The sequence below is a fragment of the Coregonus clupeaformis genome, chromosome 23, assembly GCF_020615455.1.
Source record: "Coregonus clupeaformis isolate EN_2021a chromosome 23, ASM2061545v1, whole genome shotgun sequence".
Classification (NCBI taxonomy): Eukaryota; Metazoa; Chordata; class Actinopteri; order Salmoniformes; family Salmonidae; genus Coregonus; species Coregonus clupeaformis.
In genome coordinates, this window is record NC_059214.1 from 26,405,687 (window position 1) to 26,428,421 (window position 22,735).

At 44.5% G+C, this 22,735-nt stretch overlaps 1 protein-coding gene across 2 annotated transcripts in view; it reads left to right on the plus strand.

Annotated features, from left to right (window-relative positions):
* The window catches only part of LOC121536239 (transmembrane protein 163), an 84,417-nt gene extending 62,531 nt beyond the window's left edge, over positions 1–21,886 (plus strand). For both annotated transcript variants that reach the window (XM_041843507.2, XM_041843508.2), the window contains exons 3-8: positions 9,057–9,100; positions 9,792–9,883; positions 10,781–10,877; positions 20,112–20,223; positions 21,283–21,424; positions 21,747–21,886. In XM_041843507.2, the coding sequence (XP_041699441.1) occupies positions 9,057–9,100; positions 9,792–9,883; positions 10,781–10,877; positions 20,112–20,223; positions 21,283–21,424; positions 21,747–21,807 (548 nt within the window). In that variant the 3' untranslated portion in view covers positions 21,808–21,886. The remainder of the gene's footprint in view (positions 1–9,056; positions 9,101–9,791; positions 9,884–10,780; positions 10,878–20,111; positions 20,224–21,282; positions 21,425–21,746) is intronic.
* The last annotated feature ends 849 nt before the right edge of the window (positions 21,887–22,735 follow it).

The following is a 22,735-nucleotide window of genomic DNA, read 5'->3' on the forward strand; positions in this document are numbered from 1 at the left end:
AACCCTGTTAAAACCAGTCTGAGAAAACACACATAAATTATTTATCTCCATCATATTTGTCCTGAATTCTCCCAATTAAGCTGTTCCTCTGTTGGCGTCTCGCTGCGCCCTCCCACGGCTCAATGTAAATCATATCAGTCAGATTCTGTAGAGTGGCCTCAGTTCTTCACCAGCAAGTCTTCAGTAGTGCAAATATGCTTTTCAAAGGGAAATAACCATAATTTGCCAGCTTACTCCATGGATTTGCAATAAGAGAAAACAAAGCAGTTATTTTCAGTTAGCCAAAACTAAAGCTAATACTGTAAAATGTATGCAGACTACAGTAGGCAGATGCATTCTCACAGGATTTAATTAGTACTACAATCAACGGTGAGTGGGTTTGTATTTATTGTAATTTTGGTGCAGTAAGCCTTTGCAGACAATTAGTGAACAAAACAGCCTGGTGGACCTTGAAAAGTGATGCTGTTGTTTGGTGCTGCTATGCTGTGTTTTCACACTCAGCTCACTCAGCTGGTGTTTCGTGAGAGAATGTGCTGAGATGTCCTTCAGCAACACACAGCATGATGGCTCTCAGAGCTGTGAAGAGAATGAGGATACTGACACACTGGAGACCGTTTTCCCTCTAAATATAAAAATGTTAACACTTTCCATGTCTGTTTTGTGGTTGTGGGTCAATTTTGATACCACCAAGGACTGTCTCCTGTAATGTCTATTTGTGCCATGCTTTAGTCCAGGTGCCTGCACCCCACTTTTCTTGACACAAACACTCATCATAACAACAGAAGCCTCAGTGGCAGGCAGGCAGCCGAATCCCAGGTGGCACTTCCCTTACTGAAGGAATCAATCGTTTGCATTGAAATCGATGTGGGAGGGCCTGAGAGGTGCTGTAGACGAAGGGGAGGCTGGGGGAGCCAGTGTGGACTGGAGCGAGAGGGAGGGAGAGGGAGGAAGAGAGGATAAATGGGGAGAGAGAAGCAGGGGGAGTGAGAGAAGGGCAGAGGGAGGCAGGGCAGAAGGAGGGAGAGGGAGGGGGAGGCAGGGGGAGAGAGGGAGGTGCGTTCCTCTCCTGGTTCTGCAGGACTGGAGCGGTCCTCTCAGCCAGAGCGAAGCGGCCCAGTGCTGTAGGTCCTGAATTATTAAACACAACATATTGCAGTTGAGCAGCGGGGGAAAGCCATGTTGGATGTGCCTACTTTTCAACTGGGCTGCTGCTCTGAGGTTCTGTGAAGGGCAGGACAGAGGGGGATGTTTTGGGGGGAAGGGGAGGACATAGGGGGGTGATTTGGGAGAAACGGGAGAGGTCTGAATGGTCTTGCAGTGGGAGGCTCAGAGGTCTTATAAGGGCCTGTTAATTAAGAATAAAAGATCCGGGAGCCAAGGGCTTTGTTTAAACCAGCTACTGCTGCACCATGAGACAATTAGCCAACGAACTAAGATAAAGGACTAAACCATAGCTAACCTCTCTCAACAACACTGTTCTCAACCTCCCTCTTATATACAGTACATGCAGACATGCACTAGTACAGACAGAAGCATGCATGCACACACACACACCGCAGGGATCTGAATATTCATTGTTTGGAGTTGACTGCCAGTGATTTCTAGAGCATCCCATTTCCACGAAAGTTTGAAAGTCTGCCTCTGCGGAAGATGATCGTCTGTTTCCCTTATTATTTCAAAGGACAGGTAACACACTGAGTTTTCCTGGAATCAGAATGGCACTCACTGTGGTGAAGCTTGTTACATTCTGAGTGGCATTACTCTAATATCCAGTCTCTTTTGAACGTTTTCTCTTAACCGCCAAGAGGACTGGCTTCAAATTCCTTGAATTTCCATAGTTAATCAATTGCAACCTGTGGACCATTTAAACTAGATTAAAATGATGTAGGATGTCATCAGTGAGATACAGTGTAATAAGCCTATGCTATAGTAATCAGCCTCAGAGCATCCTCATTAGTCTGACTGATGGAACAACCATGCTAGCTAACAGTCTCTGCATGGCAAATTGGATGAATTCATGGAGTCTTTTGCCAAGCAGATTATTTTATTTCACATATTAATTGATAGCCATTGAAAGTCACCTCACAAAACATATTACTGCTGTATTCTCAAGCTCAGCCTCTCTCTCTGCCCTCAGAAGGGGTTTATGTATTGGTATCTGACAACACTGCCTAGAAAAGAGATGCTATATGATTTCAGATTACCCTCCTCAATTAAGTTGGACTCTCCCAAGATCATTGACTGGCATTACAGGAGGGCTTTGTGGATCACCCTTGCCCCTCCCCACTACTCCCCTCCTTATTGTCATCACCCCTGCCCCTCCCCTCTACTCCCCTTCTTATTGTCATCACCCCTGCCCCTCCCCTCTACTCCCCTCCTTATTGTCATCACCCCTGCCCCTCCCCTCTACTCCCATCCTTATTGTCATCACCCTTACCCCTCCCCTCTACTCCCCTCCTTATTGTCATCACCCCTGCCCCTCCCCTCTACTCCCCTCCTTATTGTCATCACCCCTGCCCCTCCCCCTCTACTCCCCTACTTATTGTCATCACCCCTGCCCCTCCCCTGTACTCCCCTCCTTATTGTCATCACCCCTGCCCCTCCCCTCTACTCCCCTCCTTATTGTCATCACCCTTGCCCCTCCCCTCTACTCCCCTCCTTATTGTCATCACCCCTGCCCCTCCCCTCTACTCCCCTCCTTATTGTCATCACCCCTGCCCCTCCCCTCTACTCCCCTCCTTATTGTCATCACCCTTGCCCCTCCCCTCTACTCCCCTCCTTATTGTCATCACCCTTGCCCCTCCCCTCTACTCCCCTCCTTATTGTCATCACCCCTGCCCCTCCCCTCTACTCCCCCTACTTATTGTCATCACCCCTGCCCCTCCCCTCTACTCCCCTCCTTATTGTCATCACCCCCTGCCCCTCCCCTCTACTCCCCTACTTATTGTCATCACCCCTGCCCCCTCCCCTCTACTCCCCTCCTTATTGTCATCACCCCTGCCCCTCCCCTCGACTCCCCTCCTTATTGTCATCACCCTTGCCCCTCCCCTCTACTCCCCTCCTTATTGTCATCACCCCTGCCCCTGCCCCTCCCCTCTACTCCCCCTCCTTATTGTCATCACCCCTGCCCCTCCCTCTACTCCCCTCCTTATTGTCATCACCCTTGCCCCTCCCCTCTACTCCCCTACTTATTGTCATCACCCCCTGCCCCTCCCCTCTACTCCCCTCCTTATTGTCATCACCCCTGCCCCTCCCCTCTACTCCCCTACTTATTGTCATCACCCCTGCCCCTCCCCTCTACTCCCCTCCTTATTGTCATCACCCCTGCCCCTCCCCTCTACTCCCCTCCTTATTGTCATCACCCTTGCCCCTCCCCTCTACTCCCCTCCTTATTGTCATCACCCCTGCCCCTCCCCTCTACTCCCCTCCTTACTGTCATCACCCCTGCCCCTCCCCTCTACTCCCCTCCTTATTGTCATCACCCTTGCCCCTCCCCTCTACTCCCCTACTTTATTGTCATCACCCCTGCCCCTCCTCTCTACTCCCCTCCTTATTGTCATCACCCCTGCCCCCCCCTCTACTCCCCTCCTTATTGTCATCACCCCTGCCCCACCCCTCTACTCCCCTCCTTATTGTCATCACGCCGCCCCGGAACTCAATTTCACACCCCGGAATCTGGGTCTCGCCCCTGGGAAGAGGGAAGAGGGAACGTAATTACATTTCTCATTAGCCGCAAATGATTCCTGCGTCTCCGTCAGAGCTATTTGTCATAGCAGGGTGAATGATGGGTTTTGAATGAAGAGGAGTGGAGTTGGGGTTTAAAGGGGCGTGAATCACAGTTCATGGCGAGGCGTAATGCTGGTCCCCTGGGGGGTCTGTGACAAGGCTGACAGCAATTTATTTTGTTCTAGTAGATTTTGTATTGATCCCCTGAAGGGATTTATCCAGACCCTGGGGTTAATTCAAAGTACTAGGACTGGGTTCCAAACCAGAAGCACTCTCTAGAAAGGAGAGCACTGTCTAATAGGAGGAGCATGGTTATCTTTCCACCAAGAAAGAAAGAGGGTAGCTATACACTATGTTGCTCAGATACAATACATTCGACAGCAAGCTGCCTTCATCACAGTATCTTTCCACCATGCCACTTCCTCTCAGTTTTACAGGTCCTCTCCGTGCTTTAATGTCTTGAAGTAAGCAGTGGGAACTGATGTGAGATCAGTTGCTGTAGTGTAGTGTAGCATCTTGCGACCCTGGGCTCAGCAGTGCCACTCCTGCCAACTAAACGACCCTGCTTTGGTTTGGCGTCCACCCAGTCCTTACATAACAGGCTCATAATTAGAACATTACTGCTGTAGTTATCTTTGCAGGTGTTTAGGGTCCCAAATCAATTTCTTAGCAAAGGTAGTCATTACAGTACTAAAATGAGACTCAATATACAGTAATATATCTGAAAAAGCTGACTGATTCTTGAGTATGCTCTGTGTGTGTGTGTGTGTGTGTGTGTGTGTCTGTCGGTCAGTGTGTCTGTGTGTCTGTGTGTCTGTGTGTCTGTGTGTGTGTGTGTGTGTGTGTGTGTGTGTGTGTGTGTGTGTGTGTGTGTGTGTGTGTGTGTGTGTGTGTGTGTGTGTGTGTGTGTGTGTGTGTGTGTGTGTGTGTGTGTGTGTGTGTGCAGTATATCACCAGATTTCTAGGTATGGCACATTACTGTATGTGTGTCTGACATGTTGAGAAATTAAGCAGAAAAATTAGATGTGTTTAGTTGCCGCTGAGAGCTCAGCTGCTATTTGTCTTACTTATGGAAATACCCAGTCTCACTTTTCTGATCAGTGTTGAAGATAGAGAGAGAGGCTGTCTGTGAGTTAGAGAGGGGACAGTTGATCCTGAGGAGATGGAGAAGAAAGGGACATTAAAGGTGAGGAGTCACAGTCCAATTAAACTTAGGCCTGTGAAAATACTGTTGGTACAATATTCTACAAAATGAGAACAAAACAAATGAGCAAATGAAATGCAGAACCTTGTATACCGTACATCATCTTCTGTTTTCCACACAAAATGATATATAGTGCATTCGGAAAGTATTCAGACCCCTTGACTTTTTCCACATTTTGTTACGTTACAGCCTTATTCAAAAAATTATTAAATTGTTTTTTCCCCTAATCAATCTACACACAATACCCCATGATGACAAAGCAAAAACAAGTTTTTAGACATAAAAAATTAAAGAAAAACTGAAATATCACATTTACATAAGTATTCAGACCCTTTACTCAGTACTTTGTTGAAGCACCTTTGTCAGCGATTACAGCCTCAAGTCTTCTTGGGTATGACGCTACAAGCCCTGTATTTGGGGTGTTTCTCCCATTCTTCTCTGCAGATCCTCTTAAGCTCTGTCAGGTTGGATGGGTAGCGTCGCTGCACGGCTATTGTCAGGTCTCTCCAGAGATGTTCGATCGGGTTCAAGTCCGGGCTCTGGCTGGGCCACTCAAGGACATTCAGAGACTTGTCCCAAAGCCATTCCTGAGTTGTTTTGGCTGTGTGATTAGGGTCGTTGTCCTGTTGGAAGGTGAACCTTCGCCCCAATCTAAGGTCCTGAGAGCTCTGGAGCAGGTTTTCATCAAGGATCTCTCTGTACTCTGCGTTCATCTTTCCCTCGATCCTGACTAGTCTCCCATTCCCTGCCGCTGAAAAACATCCCCACAGCATGATGCTGCCACCACCAATGGTTCATTGTAGGGATGGTGCCAGGTTTCCCCCAGACGTGACGCTTGGCATTCAGGCCAAAGAGTTCAATCTTGGTTTCATCAGACCAGAGAATTTTGTTTCTCATTGTCTGAGAGTCCTTTAGGTGCCTTTTTGGCAAACTTCAAGCGGGCTGTCATGTGCCTTTTACTGAGGAGTGGCTTCTGTCTGGACACTCTACCATAAAGGCCTGATTGGTGGAGTGCTGCAGAGATGGTTGTCCTTCTGGAAGGTTCTCCCATCTTCACAGAGGAACTCTGGAGCTCTTTCCGAGTGACCATCGGGTTCTTGGCCACCTCCCTGACCAAGGCCCTTCTCCCTCGATTGCTCAGTTTGGCCGGGCAGCCAGCTCTAGGAAGAGTCTTGGTAGTTCCAAAGTTCTTCCATTTAAGAATTATGGAGGCCAATGTGTTCTTGGGGACCTTCAATGCTGCCAAAAATTTTTGGTGCCCTTCCCCAGATCTGTGCCTCGACACAATCCTGTCTCGGTGCTCTACGGAGAATTCCTTTGACCTCATGGCTTGGTTTTTGCTCTGACGTGCACTGATAATTGTGGGACCTTATATAGACAGGTGTGTGCCTTTCCAAATCATGTCCAATCAATTGAATTTACCACAGGTGGACTCCAATCAAGTTGTAGAAACATCTCAAGGATGATCAATGGAAACAGGATACACCTGAGCTCAATTTCGAGTCTCATAGCAAAGGGTCTGAATACTTATGTAAATAAGGTATTTCAGTTTTTTTATTTTTAATACATTTGCAAAACTTTCTAAAAACCTGTTTTCCTTTGTCATTATGGGGTACTGTGTGTAGATTGATGAGTAATTTTTATTTATTTAATCCATTTTAGAATAAGGCTGTAACGTAACAAAATGTGGAAAAAGTGAAGGGGTCTGAATACTTTCCGAATGCACTGTATACATTGTGTGTAGGAGTAGTTAATCAGATGTGAATATGTTGATTATCATGCCAACAACAGAAGCATCCTATATCTTCTATAAAAACATCTTAATCTGTATCTGTATACAATCTGTGTTCTCCCCAGCTAAAGGGCTGCTTGTCAGGCATGGTTGGCTCCCTGATAAATGTGTGGTGTCAGCCGAGTGCTGAGTGCTCCTCCATGCATCTCCTATCATAAATCACAAAGAGATCTTCTACACCAAAGCTTTGTAGCGCTGCCATCGCTCTCTGTTTAAACACGGAACGGGTTTATTTTCTGACACGCCGACCGCCTCTGAAAGCAAAGCTGGGTAAACTAATCACTAGCATTAATACCAACAACAGAGAATAGAGATCTCTTATGTTTTCATGAGTCTGTCAAGCGAGACTGACGTTTTCATTTATACCTCCGGTAAATACTGAGGGATGTTTCTTTGTCTCCTTGGCTGGATAAAAGGATTCAATACCTTTTCGCCCCATCAACCACCACACTAGCCCCACCCCTCCCTCTCCTCCTCTCCCCTCACCCATGGTCATTGCTCTGGAATGTAGACAGTCACATTTACAGGCTTACCCTGGTCCCTGACCCATTTCACCATCATGGAAGCCTCTCCTGTCGCTGTATCCCTATTGCCCCTCCTCATTACCCCACACAGTGTGTTCTCTGTGGAAATGAATGCATGGATTAATGATCCCACTTTGTGCTGAAACAAATATACAATTGCTGTTGTTATAGGCTAACTGCTGTGCTGGTCAGAAATTCAGTAGTCAGTGGCAAGGCTAATGATAAGAATCCCTGTAGTGACCTGCTATATTGCTCGCCTTGCTCTGGGTTCTGTATCTGCAGTGAGTGAGTGCCTTTATGTATGTGGCAGCATGGTTCAGTGCCAATGGTAGTGAGTCTGTCTGCTAGTGTGGGTGCTGTGCTTGCAGGGCAGACTAATATTATGGGCCCTATATAGGGAATAGGGTGCCATTTGGGATGCATCCCTGGTCTGGGAGAAGAGAGTGCGGAGCTTTGGCAGGCCTTGGCAGGCTGTGTTGGCTGACGTCCTGATGCCTTGATCCAGCCTCCAGACAGCCTGGGAAGAGAACAACCTAAGGGCTCCCTGTAGAGGACTGGATGCTGACAGTACAGCTAGCAGATCCACTCATCCTGCTTCACGCTGTACCGCTGCCGTAGCTAGCAGACCAGCTGTCACCAGGAGTGGGCCTGTTTGTTCCTCTCTCTCACTCGACTGTTGGACTGTCAGACTGTCCTGCAGATCCCTTTTTGTTTGTTTGTGTTATTTGCATCGACCCGGTCTACAGTGTTGACTGAGGAGATAAGAGGTAGTTGGTAGTTCTAATGTGGTGCCAGTCTGCCAGAGCGTCTTACCATCATGCATTATGGGTCTGTCTGTCACCATGGTACCCTACGCCACAGACCCTTTTTAATCCTTTTAAGACCTAGACCAGAGAGGTCACATCATAGCCTCCATGGCAGCCATTGAGTGGTGGATCAAAGATAGAGAGACTGAGATAAAAGCCCTGTTGAAACTCTCCTCCAGCTCAGCTCGCCCTCAGATTGCCCGTCTCCATGGTGATCTGCCTAGCGACGGGCGCCCCATGGGACTGTTACCACCCTGAAAACGAACGCATCACAGAGGAAACGTAAAAGCCCCTAGCTTCACAAGGACAGAAGGAACAGAAACGGATGGAGAGAATATGGAGAATGTGGGCCAGAATCAGATTAATAAAGCTTGTTATTATAACCATTAAGTGCCTGATGAGTCAAATGCTACTAATGTATAAGATGCTTTGATGGATAATCTTCTATTACATTCTCAACTCTAACAATCCCGTATTGAGGAGAAATCAAATGGAATGTGTTAACAGATCTTTATCCTCTATGCCTTTCAAACCTTCCCTGTGTAGGATTATAGCTGTTTAAATACAAACCATTTTTGCTCAGAGATTAATACAGTATAGTGCTAATCTCTGAATAATTCTGCTCCAATTCAAGCTACTCTTTAAGGTGTGCTGATAATATGAATTATGTACAAACAGAATAGGTTATCAGTGTTTTGATCTTTGAACCTGAAAAACCATAAACTATTACATAATAAAAATGATTTGTGTGTGTGTGTGTGTGTGTGTGTGTGTGTGTGTGTGTGTGTGTGTGTGTGTGTGTGTTTGAGAGAGCAATATTTACCTGGATGTTGCTGTTATCATTACTTTTGCTGACAGAATCCTTTACTTTTACATTAATGTATTATCTCTCTCTCTCTCTCTCTCTCTCTCTCTCTCTCTCTCTCTCTCTCTCTCTCTCTCTCTCTCTTTCTCTCTGTGTCTCTCTCTCTCTCTCTCACTCTCTCTCTCTTTCTTCTCTCTAGCTGTTTCATTCATGAGACATAGCGCATCAGCCTTTGGATTTGCAGTGAGTTCCATTTATACTTATTAATTAGTCATAAAGTCACGGTGTTAATTTATTAACTCTGGTTGGGATCAGACACAAGTTGTCTGCCATTGTTTCCTTGGTAACAGCCAGGGAAGCATGAGAGCACATCAGAACACTGTGTGATAACAGAAATATCCCCACAGATACTGTGGGAAGCTCTAGAATGCTATAAAAGCACTAGCATACCATGTCAGCTAAAGGAGGACAGGTTACTAGAGAGAGTCAGCATATTAGACATGGATGTTAATTAACCAATGACGAGCTGTTAAGGCAATAATAGTTTGTAGGCCAAACCGTTCGGACACTCCAGACAATTTTGTGAGAAGACCGATTTTCGGGATGTCTCATGGCCTGACAAACACCGCTCTAGCTCTGTTACTTTTCACTGCAGATGCGTAAGTGCGACATCAGCAGATGCGGTTATTTGAGACGCATCCAATGCAAAAAACAACAGATATCTCTAGCTTAAACCTTACAGATTTTAATGGGGATGTTTATCCTTACTGTTCAATAACCAGCCTAGTCTGTTAGTAGAGTATATGGAGTTTATATAGGGGGGAATGGGAGGTGGGACTAGAGTTGAGTGTTTTCCTGAATGTATTGTACTACATACTTTGTTATTTGATGTATCCCCACTGGAGACTTAATAGCAGATTGTCTGCCTTTACAGTTTGACGCCACGTTGGACGTGCTATCTTCAATTATCGTGCTGTGGCGCTATAGCAATGCCGCAGCTGTCCACTCTGCCCATAGGGAGTACATGTGAGTAAAACTGCCACAAAATTAATATTCATCTCATTGAACATACAGGTTGCATGGTGTTCCCAATTAGAACATTCCCTGTATACCACCATAACAACAGTTCTCTCTCCCCTAGTAGCCTACTGGGTTATTATCTTCAGAAACCTGCCTTATAAATTCCCTTTGCCTTGAATCTATATCAGTGTGTCTCATACATTACAGTATTGAGCTGTTGAGACATATTAAATGTATTTTTAACCCAGGCAGCCACATCCAGGTACAGTATATCTCTCCCAGTGTACAATGATATGGTATATCTTCCACAGTAATACAGGGGTTCGTCCTAGTTTACATCTTGTTCCTGGTTGACGGCCTTGTTCTGGCTTGTCACAGCTACTTCCTCAGCACTGCAGGTGCTACAATGATAAAGGACAACACCGCCCATCTACCATCCATCTTATGCCTGCCTGCTGTAGAGGGGATGGAGGTGGAGGGAGGGATGGATGGATGGATAAAGACATTTTGCGGAAGTGTCAAACGAGAGATAAATGGAGAAGTAATGGCGGAGGACACAAACATCTTTCTCTGGTGCCAAAGTGCTGAACTGTGAAGCTGCTGCTGGAACCGTAGCCAGGATCCCAAAGAACAAACGCTTTTCACTTTTATTTCATTGGAACAGATCTCCCCTGCCTCTCTATGCCTGATTACACCTGTGTTAAAATAGCATTCACAAACAGTTATGGTTCCCTGGAGAACCAATATATATATTTAAGTGTACCATGGGGAGATGCAGCTAAACAAAACTGCAAGGCAATTTGTTAACTTAAAAATATGTTTTTGCTTCCGATTTTTGCTTCCGATTTTACTGGAGGATGACAATGGAAGAAGCCCTAAGACTTGGTTTCCGTCTGTCCACAGAGCGTGCGTGGTCCTTGGGGTGGTCTTCATCTTGTCCTCCCTGTGTATTCTGGGAAAAGCAATCCATGACCTGGCCACCAAGCTGCTTCCAGAAGTGGTGAGTGACCCCCCTCACACACACACATGTGCACGCATTCACACACACACACTAACACACACACACAGACTCATACGGCAATATATAACCGGTATTTTCAGAAGCTTTTCTCAAAGTCTTTACCATGTTTTATACTGTATGTACTGGCAGGTGTCTTTTTATAGCCCCAGTTTGTGCCTGTGACGTCAAAGAACTCTGTGCCTCTTCCTCTCTCTGTTTCACCTGCCCATGTGATGGAGTGCAAGAGCTGCTGAGGTTAAGGCGAGGAAAAGGAAGCAGAGAAAAGACTGACTAGGTTTATGACACTAATCCCGGAATAGTCTCATCTCGCTGTTGCCAGGCAATGCAACCTTTCCTACACCTCTGTAGATTGATGCTGCGGTAAACATCAAAAACATCAACAGGAAAAAAGTTGCAGAATCAAAACAATTGTTCAGAGATTAACATTCTAGGTAGACAACTAGATAAAGTATGCACTGGCAGCTATGAGAGCAGAATTAGCACTTTTTCAGACTTAGCCCTTACCATTTCTTACAATTTCTTTCTTTATATATTAAATCCACAATCTGCACATATCCAATGTGATACTACAATGTTTGAATGAATTAAAATACACTTCCACCCTCACAGTCTCTCTCTCTCTCTCTCTCTCTCTCTCTCTCTCTCTCTCTCTCTCTCTCTCCTCGCTCTCTCTCTCGCTCTCCTTTCCTTATTTGCTGTATCGGTTTGTAAATTAGTGGTTTCTCTCTCTGATTTGGAGCCGACACCTGTAATCAGTGGAGCAGAAGGGCTGTTAAGTCTTTTAAGTCTGCTCCATGGCAACGAAGCGGCAACAGCTGCTGTGCGATGTACCCACTGGTCTGAAAACGACCAATTAGCTGCACATTACCACGGCAGGAAGTACAGACCGACAGCCCAGCCTAGCCCAGAGTCCAGCCTTGATCCGTGTTGTAAGAACAGAGATGGAGAGAGGGAAACGGGCCGAGAGAGAGTGAGTTGATAGGAATAGAGGGAGGGAGGGTGAATTGGGGAATAGAGGAAATTGGGTGAGGAAGGTAGGTAGAGAGAGTGTGAGATGGAGAGAGAAAATGAGAGGTAGAGAGAGACAGAATCAGAGCGAGGGGAGGAGTGATAGATTGAGATGAGTGCGGGTGAGGGGATATCTGTTTGAACCAGCAGCCCTGCTATGTTAATCAAGGCAGTGAGTCTTGTGCTCAGGAGGATATGTCAGTCCGGGGAGGGCCCATTAACACTGGCTCTTCTTCTGGCGCATGCAAGCACTATCTAAAAATATCTGCAGTATTTTGGTTCTCTCTCTCTCTGTCTTCCATTTCAGTTCTCACCCCCCCCCCTCTCTCTCTCTCTCTCCCTCTCCCTCTCCCTCTCCCTCTCCCTCTCCCTCTCCCTCTCTCTCTCTCTCTCTCTCCCTCTCCATCTCCTGCTCTCTCTCTCTCTCTTTTAATTCAATTCAATTCAATTTAAGGGCTTTATTGGCATGGGAAACATGTTTACATTGCCAAAGCAAGTGAAATAGATAATAAACAAAAGTGAAATAAACAATAAATAATTAACAGTAAACATTAGACTCACAAAATGTAACGATCCCGGCAGTCTGAGTCGGGTCCTGTCTGTGGACTAGTTTTTCTGCTCGTGATCTCCAGTTTCCCGAGGGTTCTGGAACGCTCCGGGGAGCTCTCTTGATTTCCGCACCTGCATCCCATCAGCAATCTGCACACCTGGTCCTGATCATCACCCTTCTTAGGCTCTGGCCTAACATCCATTCCCTGCCGGATCGTTAGCCATGAACAGTAGGTTTACCAGAGTATCAGTCTTAGAGCGTCTAGCGTTAGTTTTGTTGTTTTGCACCTTGTTGGTTTGTTGTTTACTTACCTCCGTTTTGTTCCATCTGCAGTCACTCGTCCGGAACCTTCATCCAACCTCTGCCTGGTGGTCGGCGGCTGCCGAGCCATGATTGGATCAACCACTGCACCCCCAACAACTAATCAACGCCGCCCGCTCTGTTCCCTGGATTATTCAGCATCACTCTTGACTTTGTAAATAAACACTCACCTTCGTTTCAACTTACCTTGTCCTGGTCTGCTTCTGGGTTCTGGCTTTGTAACTCGTGACACAAAAGTTCCAAAGGAATAGAGACATTTCAAATGTCATATTATGTCTATATACAGTGTTGTAACGATGTGCAAATAGTTGAAGTACAAATGGGAAAATAAATATGGGTTGTATTTACAGTGAGGGAAAAAAGTATTTGATCCCCTGCTGATTTTGTACGTTTGCCCACTGACAAAGACATGATCAGTCTATAATTTTAATGGTAGGTTTATTTGAACAGTGAGAGACAGAATAAATAAATAAAAATCCAGAAAAACGCATGTCAAAAATGTTATAAATTGATTTGCATTTTAATTAGGGAAATAAGTATTTGACCCCTCTGCAAAACATGACTTAGTACTTGGTGGCAAAACCCTTGTTGGCAATCACAGAGGTCAGACGTTTCTTGTAGTTGGCCACCAGGTTTGCATACATCTCAGGAGGGATTTTGTCGCACTCCTCTTTGCAGATCTTCTCCAAGTCATTAAGGTTTCGAGGCTGACGTTTCGCAACTCGAACCTTCAGCTCCCTCCACAGATTTTCTATGGGATTAAGGTCTGGAGACTGGCTAGGCCACTCCAGGACCTTAATGTGCTTCTTCTTGAGCCACTCCTTTGTTGCCTTGGCTGTGTGTTTTGGGTCATTGTCATGCTGGAATACCCATCCACAACCCATGTTCAATGCCCTGGCTGAGGGAAGGAGGTTCTCACCCAAGATTTGACGGTACATGGCCCCGTCCATCGTCCCTTTGATGCGGTGAAGTTGTTCTGTCCCCTTAGCAGAAAAACACCCCCAAAGCATAATGTTTCCACCTCCATGTTTGACGGTGGGGATGGTGTTCTTGGGGTCATAGGCAGCATTCCTCCTCCTTCAAACACGGCGAGTTGAGTTGATGCCAAAGAGCTCGATTTTGGTCTAGTCTGACCACAACACTTTCACCCAGTTCTCCTCTGAATCATTCAGATGTTCATTTCATTGGCAAACTTCAGACGGGCCTGTATAAGTGCTTTCTTGAGCAGGGGGACCTTGCGGGCGCTGCAGGATTTCAGTCCTTCATGGCGTAGTGTGTTACCAATTGTTTTCTTGGTGACTATGGTCCCAGCTGCCTTGGGATCATTGACAAGATCCTCCCGTGTAGTTCTGGGCTGATTCCTCACCATTCTCATGATCATTGCAACTCCACAAGGTGAGATCTTGCATGGAGCCCCAGGCCGAGGGAGATTGACAGTTCTTTTGTGTTTCTTCCATTTGCGAATAATCACACCAACCGTTGTCACCTTCTCACCAAGCTGCTTGGCGATGGTCTTGTAGCCCATTCCAGCCTTGTGTAGGTCTACAATATTGTCCCTGACATCCTTGGAGAGCTCTTTGGTCTTGGCCATGGTGGAGAGTTTGGAATCTGATTGACTGATTGCTTCTGTGGACAGGTGTCTTTTATACAGGTAACAAACTGAGATTAGGAGCACTCCCTTTAAGAGTGTGCTCCTAATCTCAGCTCGTTATCTGTATAAAAGACACCTGGGAGCAAGAAATCTTTCTGATTGAGAGGGGGTCAAATACTTATTTCCCTCATTAAAATGCAAATCAATTCATAAAATTTTTGACATGCGTTATTCTGGATTTTTGTTGTTGTTATTCTGTCTCTCACTGTTCAAATAAACCTACCATTAAAATTATAGACTGATCATTTCTTTGTCAGTGGGCAAATGTACAAAATCAGCAGGGGATCAAATACTTTTTTCCCTCACTGTACAATGGTGTTTTTTCTTCACTGGTTGCCCTTTTCTTGTGGCAACAGGTAACAAATATATCTCTCTCTCTCTCTCTCTCCGACCATGCGTACACTCAACTTCTAGTGGTTGATCTAGCAAATATTGCAAGCAAATATTGTTATTTTGGGGGAAATGGAGGTGTTTGATGCACAGGAATTATAATAATGGGAGGCTAATAAAAAACATTAAAACGTAGGCCTAATGATAAAACAGATACATTAAAACGTAGGCCTAATAATAAAACAGATACATTAAAACGTAGGCCTAATGATAAAACAGATACATTAAAACGTAGGCCTAATGATAAAACAGATACATTAAAACGTAGGCCTAATGATAAAACAGATACATTAAAACGTAGGCCTAATGATAAAACAGATACATTAAAACGTAGGCCTAATGATAAAACAGATACATTAAAACGTAGGCCTAATGATAAAACAGATACATTAAAACGTAGGCCTAATGATAAAACAGATACATTAAAACGTAGGCCTAATAATAAAACAGATACATTAAAACGTAGGCCTAATGATAAAACAGATACATTAAAACGTAGGCCTAATGATAAAACAGATACATTAAAACGTAGACCTAATGATAAAACAGAACATTTAAACATAGGCCTAATGATAAAACATACATTAAAACGTAGGCCTAATGATAAAACAGATACATTAAAACGTAGACCTAATGATAAAACAGATACATTAAAACGTAGGCCTAATGATAAAACAGATACATTAAAACGTAGGCCTAATGATAAAACAGATACATTAAAACGAAGGCCTGATGATAAAACAGATACATTAAAACGTAGGCCTAATGATAAAACAGATACATTAAAACGTAGGCCTAATGATAAAACAGATACATTAAAACGTAGGCCTAATGATAAAACAGATACATTAAAACGTAGGCCTAATGATAAAACAGATACATTAAAACGTAGGCCTAATGATAAAACAGATACATTAACATGTAGGCCTAATGATAAAACAGATACATTAGCCGTTGGTAAGAAGATCACGTAGGAGCATGTTGCCTAATATATTTATTTTACTTGTATTATATAGGCCTAAATCATGATCATATTGCAGGGCATATCTCTCCTTTTCAGACATGACAGGTTTATTCCTGCTACACAATAAATATTAGGCTACCATTTATCCATTGCTCATTCAATAGCCAACCAGGCTTGAAAGTAAATAGACCGGTAGCCTACGGCAGTATGGGTAAGCTACAGTAGTGATGTGCGATAAGAGTGTGACATCATAGCCTATTTAATCTCAGTGCCTATACCAAGGCAGGAGATAGAAACACAATCATGTATTGATAAACAAAATATTGAGCAACAATTCGTCTTTTGCATAGAAGTGTGGGCTGCAGGCAGCAATTGTTCAATAGACAATCAATCTTGTAGTGTTTGGTACTCACTATAGGCGGCATGCATCTTTTGTTAGAAAAAGTCACTGCAAAAGATTAAAACATTCTGCCCACAACTCTACAGAAATGTGATCAAATCTGATATTCTGCTTCTATTAGAAATGGACATGGCCCAGTTCCAACATTTCCAGATCATACAGCAAATGAGGGAGTTTTTATTACCATAAAAGGTGAATGGATGGTGTTTTCCAGGCAGGGTTGTAACATGGCTCTGACTTATCAATGAAAACATGCCTATATGTTGCGTGTGACAGTTTGATAAATCCTAATAATTTGGCACATGCAAATCCTACAATCTCCATGTACGCCAGAATTTTGTAAGAAATGTATGTGAGAGGTGATCCATCAACCGGACAGGATTAACTGGCCTGGGTCCTAGTTAGACACAGTATATGGTGGATAGGGGTCATTGCTCCCAATTCAGACTGGGGAGGACTGGGAGGGAGAGAGGGATCAGGCAAATGGCTTCATTTGGTGTGTGTGTGTGCGTGTGTGTGTGTGTGTGTGTGTGTGTGTGTGTGTGTGTGTGTGTGTGTGTGTGTGTGTGTGTGTGTGTGTGTGTGTGTGTGTGTGTGTGTGTGTGTGTGTGTGTGTGTGTGTGTGTGTAGCAGTGTATGGATGTGATTCCTATTATGTCCACCCTACCGCTCCCTCAGAGTGCCCAGTGAGTTTGAAGCCTCATTAAAAATGGAGTAGGGATATTGGTTTACCAGCTGCTGTGTGGGAGAGGACCTTTAATTTGAACCAGGGGAAAATGACAGAAAGAAAGAAAGAACAAAAAACACCTTCTGTATTTTCTCTCTCTCTCTCTCTCTCTCTCTCTCTCTCTCTCTCTCGCTCTCTCTCTCTCTCTCTCTCTCTCTCGCTCTCACACACACACACACACACACACACACACACACACACACACACACACACACACACACACACACACACACACACACACACACAGTCTCACAGCCAGAAGGTGTTAACAGTTTTTCTCGATTGCTAAGACACATTTCTTGAAAGCTGCTCTCCTTTTCTCTTAACTGTGAACACAAAACCCAATTTTCAAGCTACATTCACAAAACCTCAGACTCTTCTTGCAAAACCAAACTTTCACCTCAAAACAGTTCAATCTGTGCTCAAAACTGAACTATGTTGTCAAATCGTGCCCCGAGTCAATCAAAATAAAAAACACTACTGAACAGTCACTAAACACTACGTAGAAAAATAGAAAACACAATGCTCAGGACATGAAGCTGGAGAAATAAATGTTTATTGTTCACTGTAGGCTAAATGCATGTTGCAAAACAAAAAAAAACTGTGCATTTAGCACTTGTACAAAAAGACAAAACAGAAATCTTGTGCATTTACATGTAGCACTTGTAAAAACAAACAGAAATCTTATGCGTTTGCCACTTGTGTACAGTAAGCCCATGTAAAAATAAAGTACAAAAATATACAAATAAGTGCATTACTCAGCTACAGCATCATGTCTCCGTACTGGGTCAGGCCACAGGACTTCATCCACATCACAGGCCACATTTTGTCTGGCCAGGCAATGGGGGAAAAAAACCCTGGCATGCCGTATCCAGGCTTGGCATGCCTCCACACCTATGTCACCACAGGCAAGTCCCATGGCTTGCAGGAGATTTACCCTGGTGTAAGGTTGGCGTTCATATACCTTCCACTGCCATGAGGAGAAGAATTCCTCAATGGGGTTTAGGAAAGGGGAGTACGGTGGAAGGCAAAGATTGATAAAACATTGGTTCATATTGTACCACTCTCTAACCTGGAGGGCTCTGTGAAAACTCACATTGTCCCAAACAACAACATAGATGGGATGCTCATCCTGCTGCCCTAACAAAGCATCTCGCATGTGATTGAGGAAAATGAGGAGCTGGTGAGTGTTGCAGGGCCCCAGGTTGGCATGATGGTGGACAACCCCATGATTGCTGATGGCAGCACATAATGTGACATTGCCACCACGCTGCCCAGGAACACCAACAATGGCCCGATGGCCAATCACATTACGGCCTCTCCTTCTCCTTTTGGTGAGATTAAACCCAGCTTCATCCATGTAGATGTATTGATGGGGTCTTTCCATTGCATCCAGTTGAAAAACCCTCTGTAGAAATAGATATAGTTTTGTAAGTGATACGGAAAAAGTGATTTAGGCCACTACAGTAAATCACTACTTAGAGTAATCAACATTGAATGTGTCTGGATATATGCCAACCTGTACATACTGGAATCTTTGCTCTTTGACTCTGTCTGAGTTGCGATCAAAGGGCACTCTGTATAGCTGTTTCATGCGCAGTCTGTTGCGCTTGAGGACACGATCAACAGTAGAGAGGCTGACACTGTTGATTCCCTCAAAATTTAAATGGTCCTCAATGATCTTCTGCTGAATTTCGCTCAGTTTAATGGCATTGTTCTCACGGACCATATCAACAATTAGGGTCTCTTGCTGTGGGGAGAACATACTTGTCCTCCCACCCCCATGTGGCAGTCTTTCAATTCTACAAAAAGAGAACATGGAGTTACAAAAAATATACATGGAATATTAGGCCTACAAACAGTTAGACCAACCCTCCATTACAATACTACAGTACATTGGTACAGTAATGTACTGAAACATATATTTACTTACAGTATACTGTGGTACAGTATATAGTATGTCATACAGTAATTGCTGTCAACATTTACATACTGTACTATAATGTCAAAAAAAGGTAATTACCTGTTCTCTTCTCTAAATCTTCGGATTATGGTGGACACAGTGAATCTACTGATGTTTGGTTGTACCCTTTGTCCAGCCTCCCTCATGCTCATACCATGGACAAGAACATGGTCAATCACAGTAGCTCTGATTTCATCAGATATTACTGTTCTTTGTCTTCGCTGACCACCTCGACCACCTCGACCACCTCGACCTCGTCTCATACGAACTCTTCCTCTCAGATTTCTATCCATTGTAGGGCCTCACAAACCAGTGCTCTCTGAACTGGCTTACTGTATATGTTCCCTCACATCATTAGCCACAAGTGTGATCAATTTTGAGTTGTTGTGTTCAAGTGGTGACACCTGTGCTCTAATTGTGTTTGACTTTTGTCACCTGTGCTCACCATTATGCAGCACGGGTGCATCACAATGAAAATGTGTTGGCAAGTTATGTCTAAACAGGTGAAAAGTGCTTATGGTTTTGCCAAAAGAGTGATTGATTCAATCAGTGGGTTCAGGCAACTGAGCATTTGGTTCAGACAATAGGGTTTAGTGTTTTAGCAATTGAGAAAAACTGTAAGTCTGAACACATCAAGGGAAGACAAGAAATCTCCATATTAGATGGAGGAACAAAAAGCAGTGATAATTTTTTATGCCAGACTGCAGTTTGACCTTATACTGTAAAGGCTTGTGATGTAAAGAATGACACTTTAACAAAATGAGAATCTAAAAAACAAGATTGAGGCTATTGAGGTTTACAGAGAATAAACATTTATATCTAATAAAAGAGAAATCCTACTCCATGTACACGGCACTGAAATTGATCATCCTATTAACAGTAACATGATATGTGGCATATTGTATCAAGACAACGTGTCTACACTAAGCTGATTGTCACCTCTTTGTTTTACTAATACTGGATAGGGGAGGTATCATGTGTTTGTAAAGCAGTGTGTTATTACCAGGCTCCTCACAAATTTCATGACCTTGTGGAGAGGAGAGGCACCTGATCATGCCTGCAATCCTGGCTGTGCAATATTAATGATACTGCTGAGGACAAGAGCACTCTGTAACCCTTTGACTCATCACAATATATTTACTATTTTTTCCCCTTTCTATTCTCTCCCCTCTCTCTCTCCCCTCTCTCTCCCCTCTCTCTCTCCCCTCTCTCTCACCTCTCTCTCTTTCTCTCTCTCAGGATGACTTCCTCTTCAGTGTGTCTATTGTCAGTGGGATTGTATGTATCATCCTGGCTGTGTTCAAGTTCCTGCTGGGGAGAGTGCTGACCAGTAGAGCCCTCATCACTGACGGTAGGCTTGGAAAGACTGACTCACATGTCCAAATTCCAAACATATACACACACACACACACACACACACACACACATATACACACACACACATATACACACACACACACATACATACACACACATATACCCACACACACATATACACACACATACATACACACACACATGCACACACACGCACATAAACACGCACATGCACACTCACAGGCACACACACTCACACTGTGCACACACACACACACACACACACTGTGCACACACACATACACACTGTGCATACACTTACACTCACTAATACCATGGGCTTGCACAGCATGCCTTATTGAACTCAAGCCAATTAAAGCAGAGCTATAAGGCCTTGTGCCAGAGAGGTGAGAAAAATGGAAGAGAGGCAGAAAAACAAATGATGGTAATAAATAAGAGCTGGAGGGCGACTGGTGTACGTGGTTCAGCTGTAGACGCTCCACCCCTTCCCTCCATTCCCCTCCCCCTCTAGACCCCTTCCTCTCTTTCTCTCTGTCTTTGTTGTTTTTTGTCTCTGTCCCTTTCTCCCGCTCCCCACCCGTCTCTCCTGCAGGCTTCACATCGCACACAGCAACAAACCAATAAACCTGATATTGCTGTTCTGCTCTCAGACCCTCCACTTATCTCCCACTAGACACACATGGAGGCAGGTGCTAGATAGAAGGGTCTCTGTCGATCACTCTGTTTCTGGGGTGCAGGGGAGCTGACCTGCACTGTTACCACAGGCATTGGAATAATCAAAGAGGTTTGACTCTGACTGGCTCTGGATGCCAGATATTCAGAATACAGGAGCTTCAAATATATAGTTTTAAAAGAGTGAAAGAAAAAGGAACGTCATTGTACAAATTTGTATGATAGTCAGGTAAATGCACATGCACATAAACTCAGAGCGCTGAATGAGAACAAACCTGGTTTGTGACTGTTTTATCAGACATGAAAAGGTAGATGTTCTTATTTATTATAGCACATCTCCTTTATTTGGCCTAATCAACATGTTCTGTTTCACCTCTTGTGGTTATTGATGTGGCTGTAGCGTTTAACTCCATGGTGGGGGGCATCATGGGTTTCTCCATCCTCATCAGTGCTGAGGTGTTCAGACACCACCCTGACATTTGGTACCTGGACGGATCCATCGGCGTCATCATTGGACTCATCATCCTCGCATACGGGGTCAAGTAAGAGACATGCAGCCTACGAACACACACATACAAATGCAAACAGACACACAGACACGCTCACATATGTAAACAGACAATCACGTCAGACAGTCACGACACACCTACACACACATTCATATTATGCACAGACACACATACATACCCATCAGCCATAAATAGGAACACATATTGACACATGCACATATGCGCACACATTCCCCCATGGGGATAATAAAGTAATTATCTTATCTTACATTATACACATTCAATAATTTAATGTCTTATGACCCATCTTGTCTGTTCTTGTATCCCACAATGTGTCTCTCTTCTCTCCCTCCAGACTGCTGCTGGACATGGTACCCCGCGTGAGACAGACCAGGAACTACGAACGCTTTGAGTGAACGCTCCGAGGACAAGGGTTACACCGGCTGCACCCCCCACACCCTCCCCTACCCCTTCTCTCTCTCTCTCTCTCTCTCTCTCTCTCTCTCTCTCTCTCTCTCTCTCTCTCTCTCTCTCTCTCTCTCTCTCTCTCTCTCTCTCTCTCTCTCTCTCTCTCTCTCTCTCTCTCTCTCTCTCTCTCTCTCTCTCTCTCTCTCTCTCACACACACACACACACACACACACACACACACACAGTCCCTAGCCTGGAGAGACTCAGAGGGCAAAATAGTGAAAGACATTATGATGTTGTTAGCATCTTAGCCAACCTCTCAATCAAGCTTTTCCCACCTAACCACCCCCCTCTAACTATTTCACAGGAAAAAGCCTGTTGTAAACCATCCACATAATCTTCTGTGACTTTTAAAATCCCTACGCGTTGTTAGAATCTGAATAATTAATGATGGGGTCTGGGTGACTCACTGCAGGTGCAGAGTGTGGGTTGGAGTGGAATCATGCCGCTACTTTCTGCCCCTGTCTGTTTTCACTGACCTCTCTGGTTCTGTGTGTGAGTCTCCATTGCTCTTTGAGATTAGAAGCTATGTAGCTATAGTACATAAAGAGAGATATACAGAGAGGGAGTCTAGGTAGGTCTGTGAGCAGGTCACACAGCTGGAGTCATATATTATAAATGAATGTGCCCTCTGCAGTGCTTCTCCTGGCTTCTCCACTTACACAACCCAAGTGGGAGTGGAGGGCACAGAGATAAATCAAACATGTATCTATCCCTATGGTAGAGGACGATGTCCAGTCAGTCCACTGCAGTCCTCAACTCTCTGGCTTGAGAGAGAAACACAAGAGAGAGAGGCCCAAACAGCAGGGCCAGTATCTGGAAGAGTGTGGCTGCCCATAGAGCAGTGGTAAGATAGAGAGTACTGTACTATACAT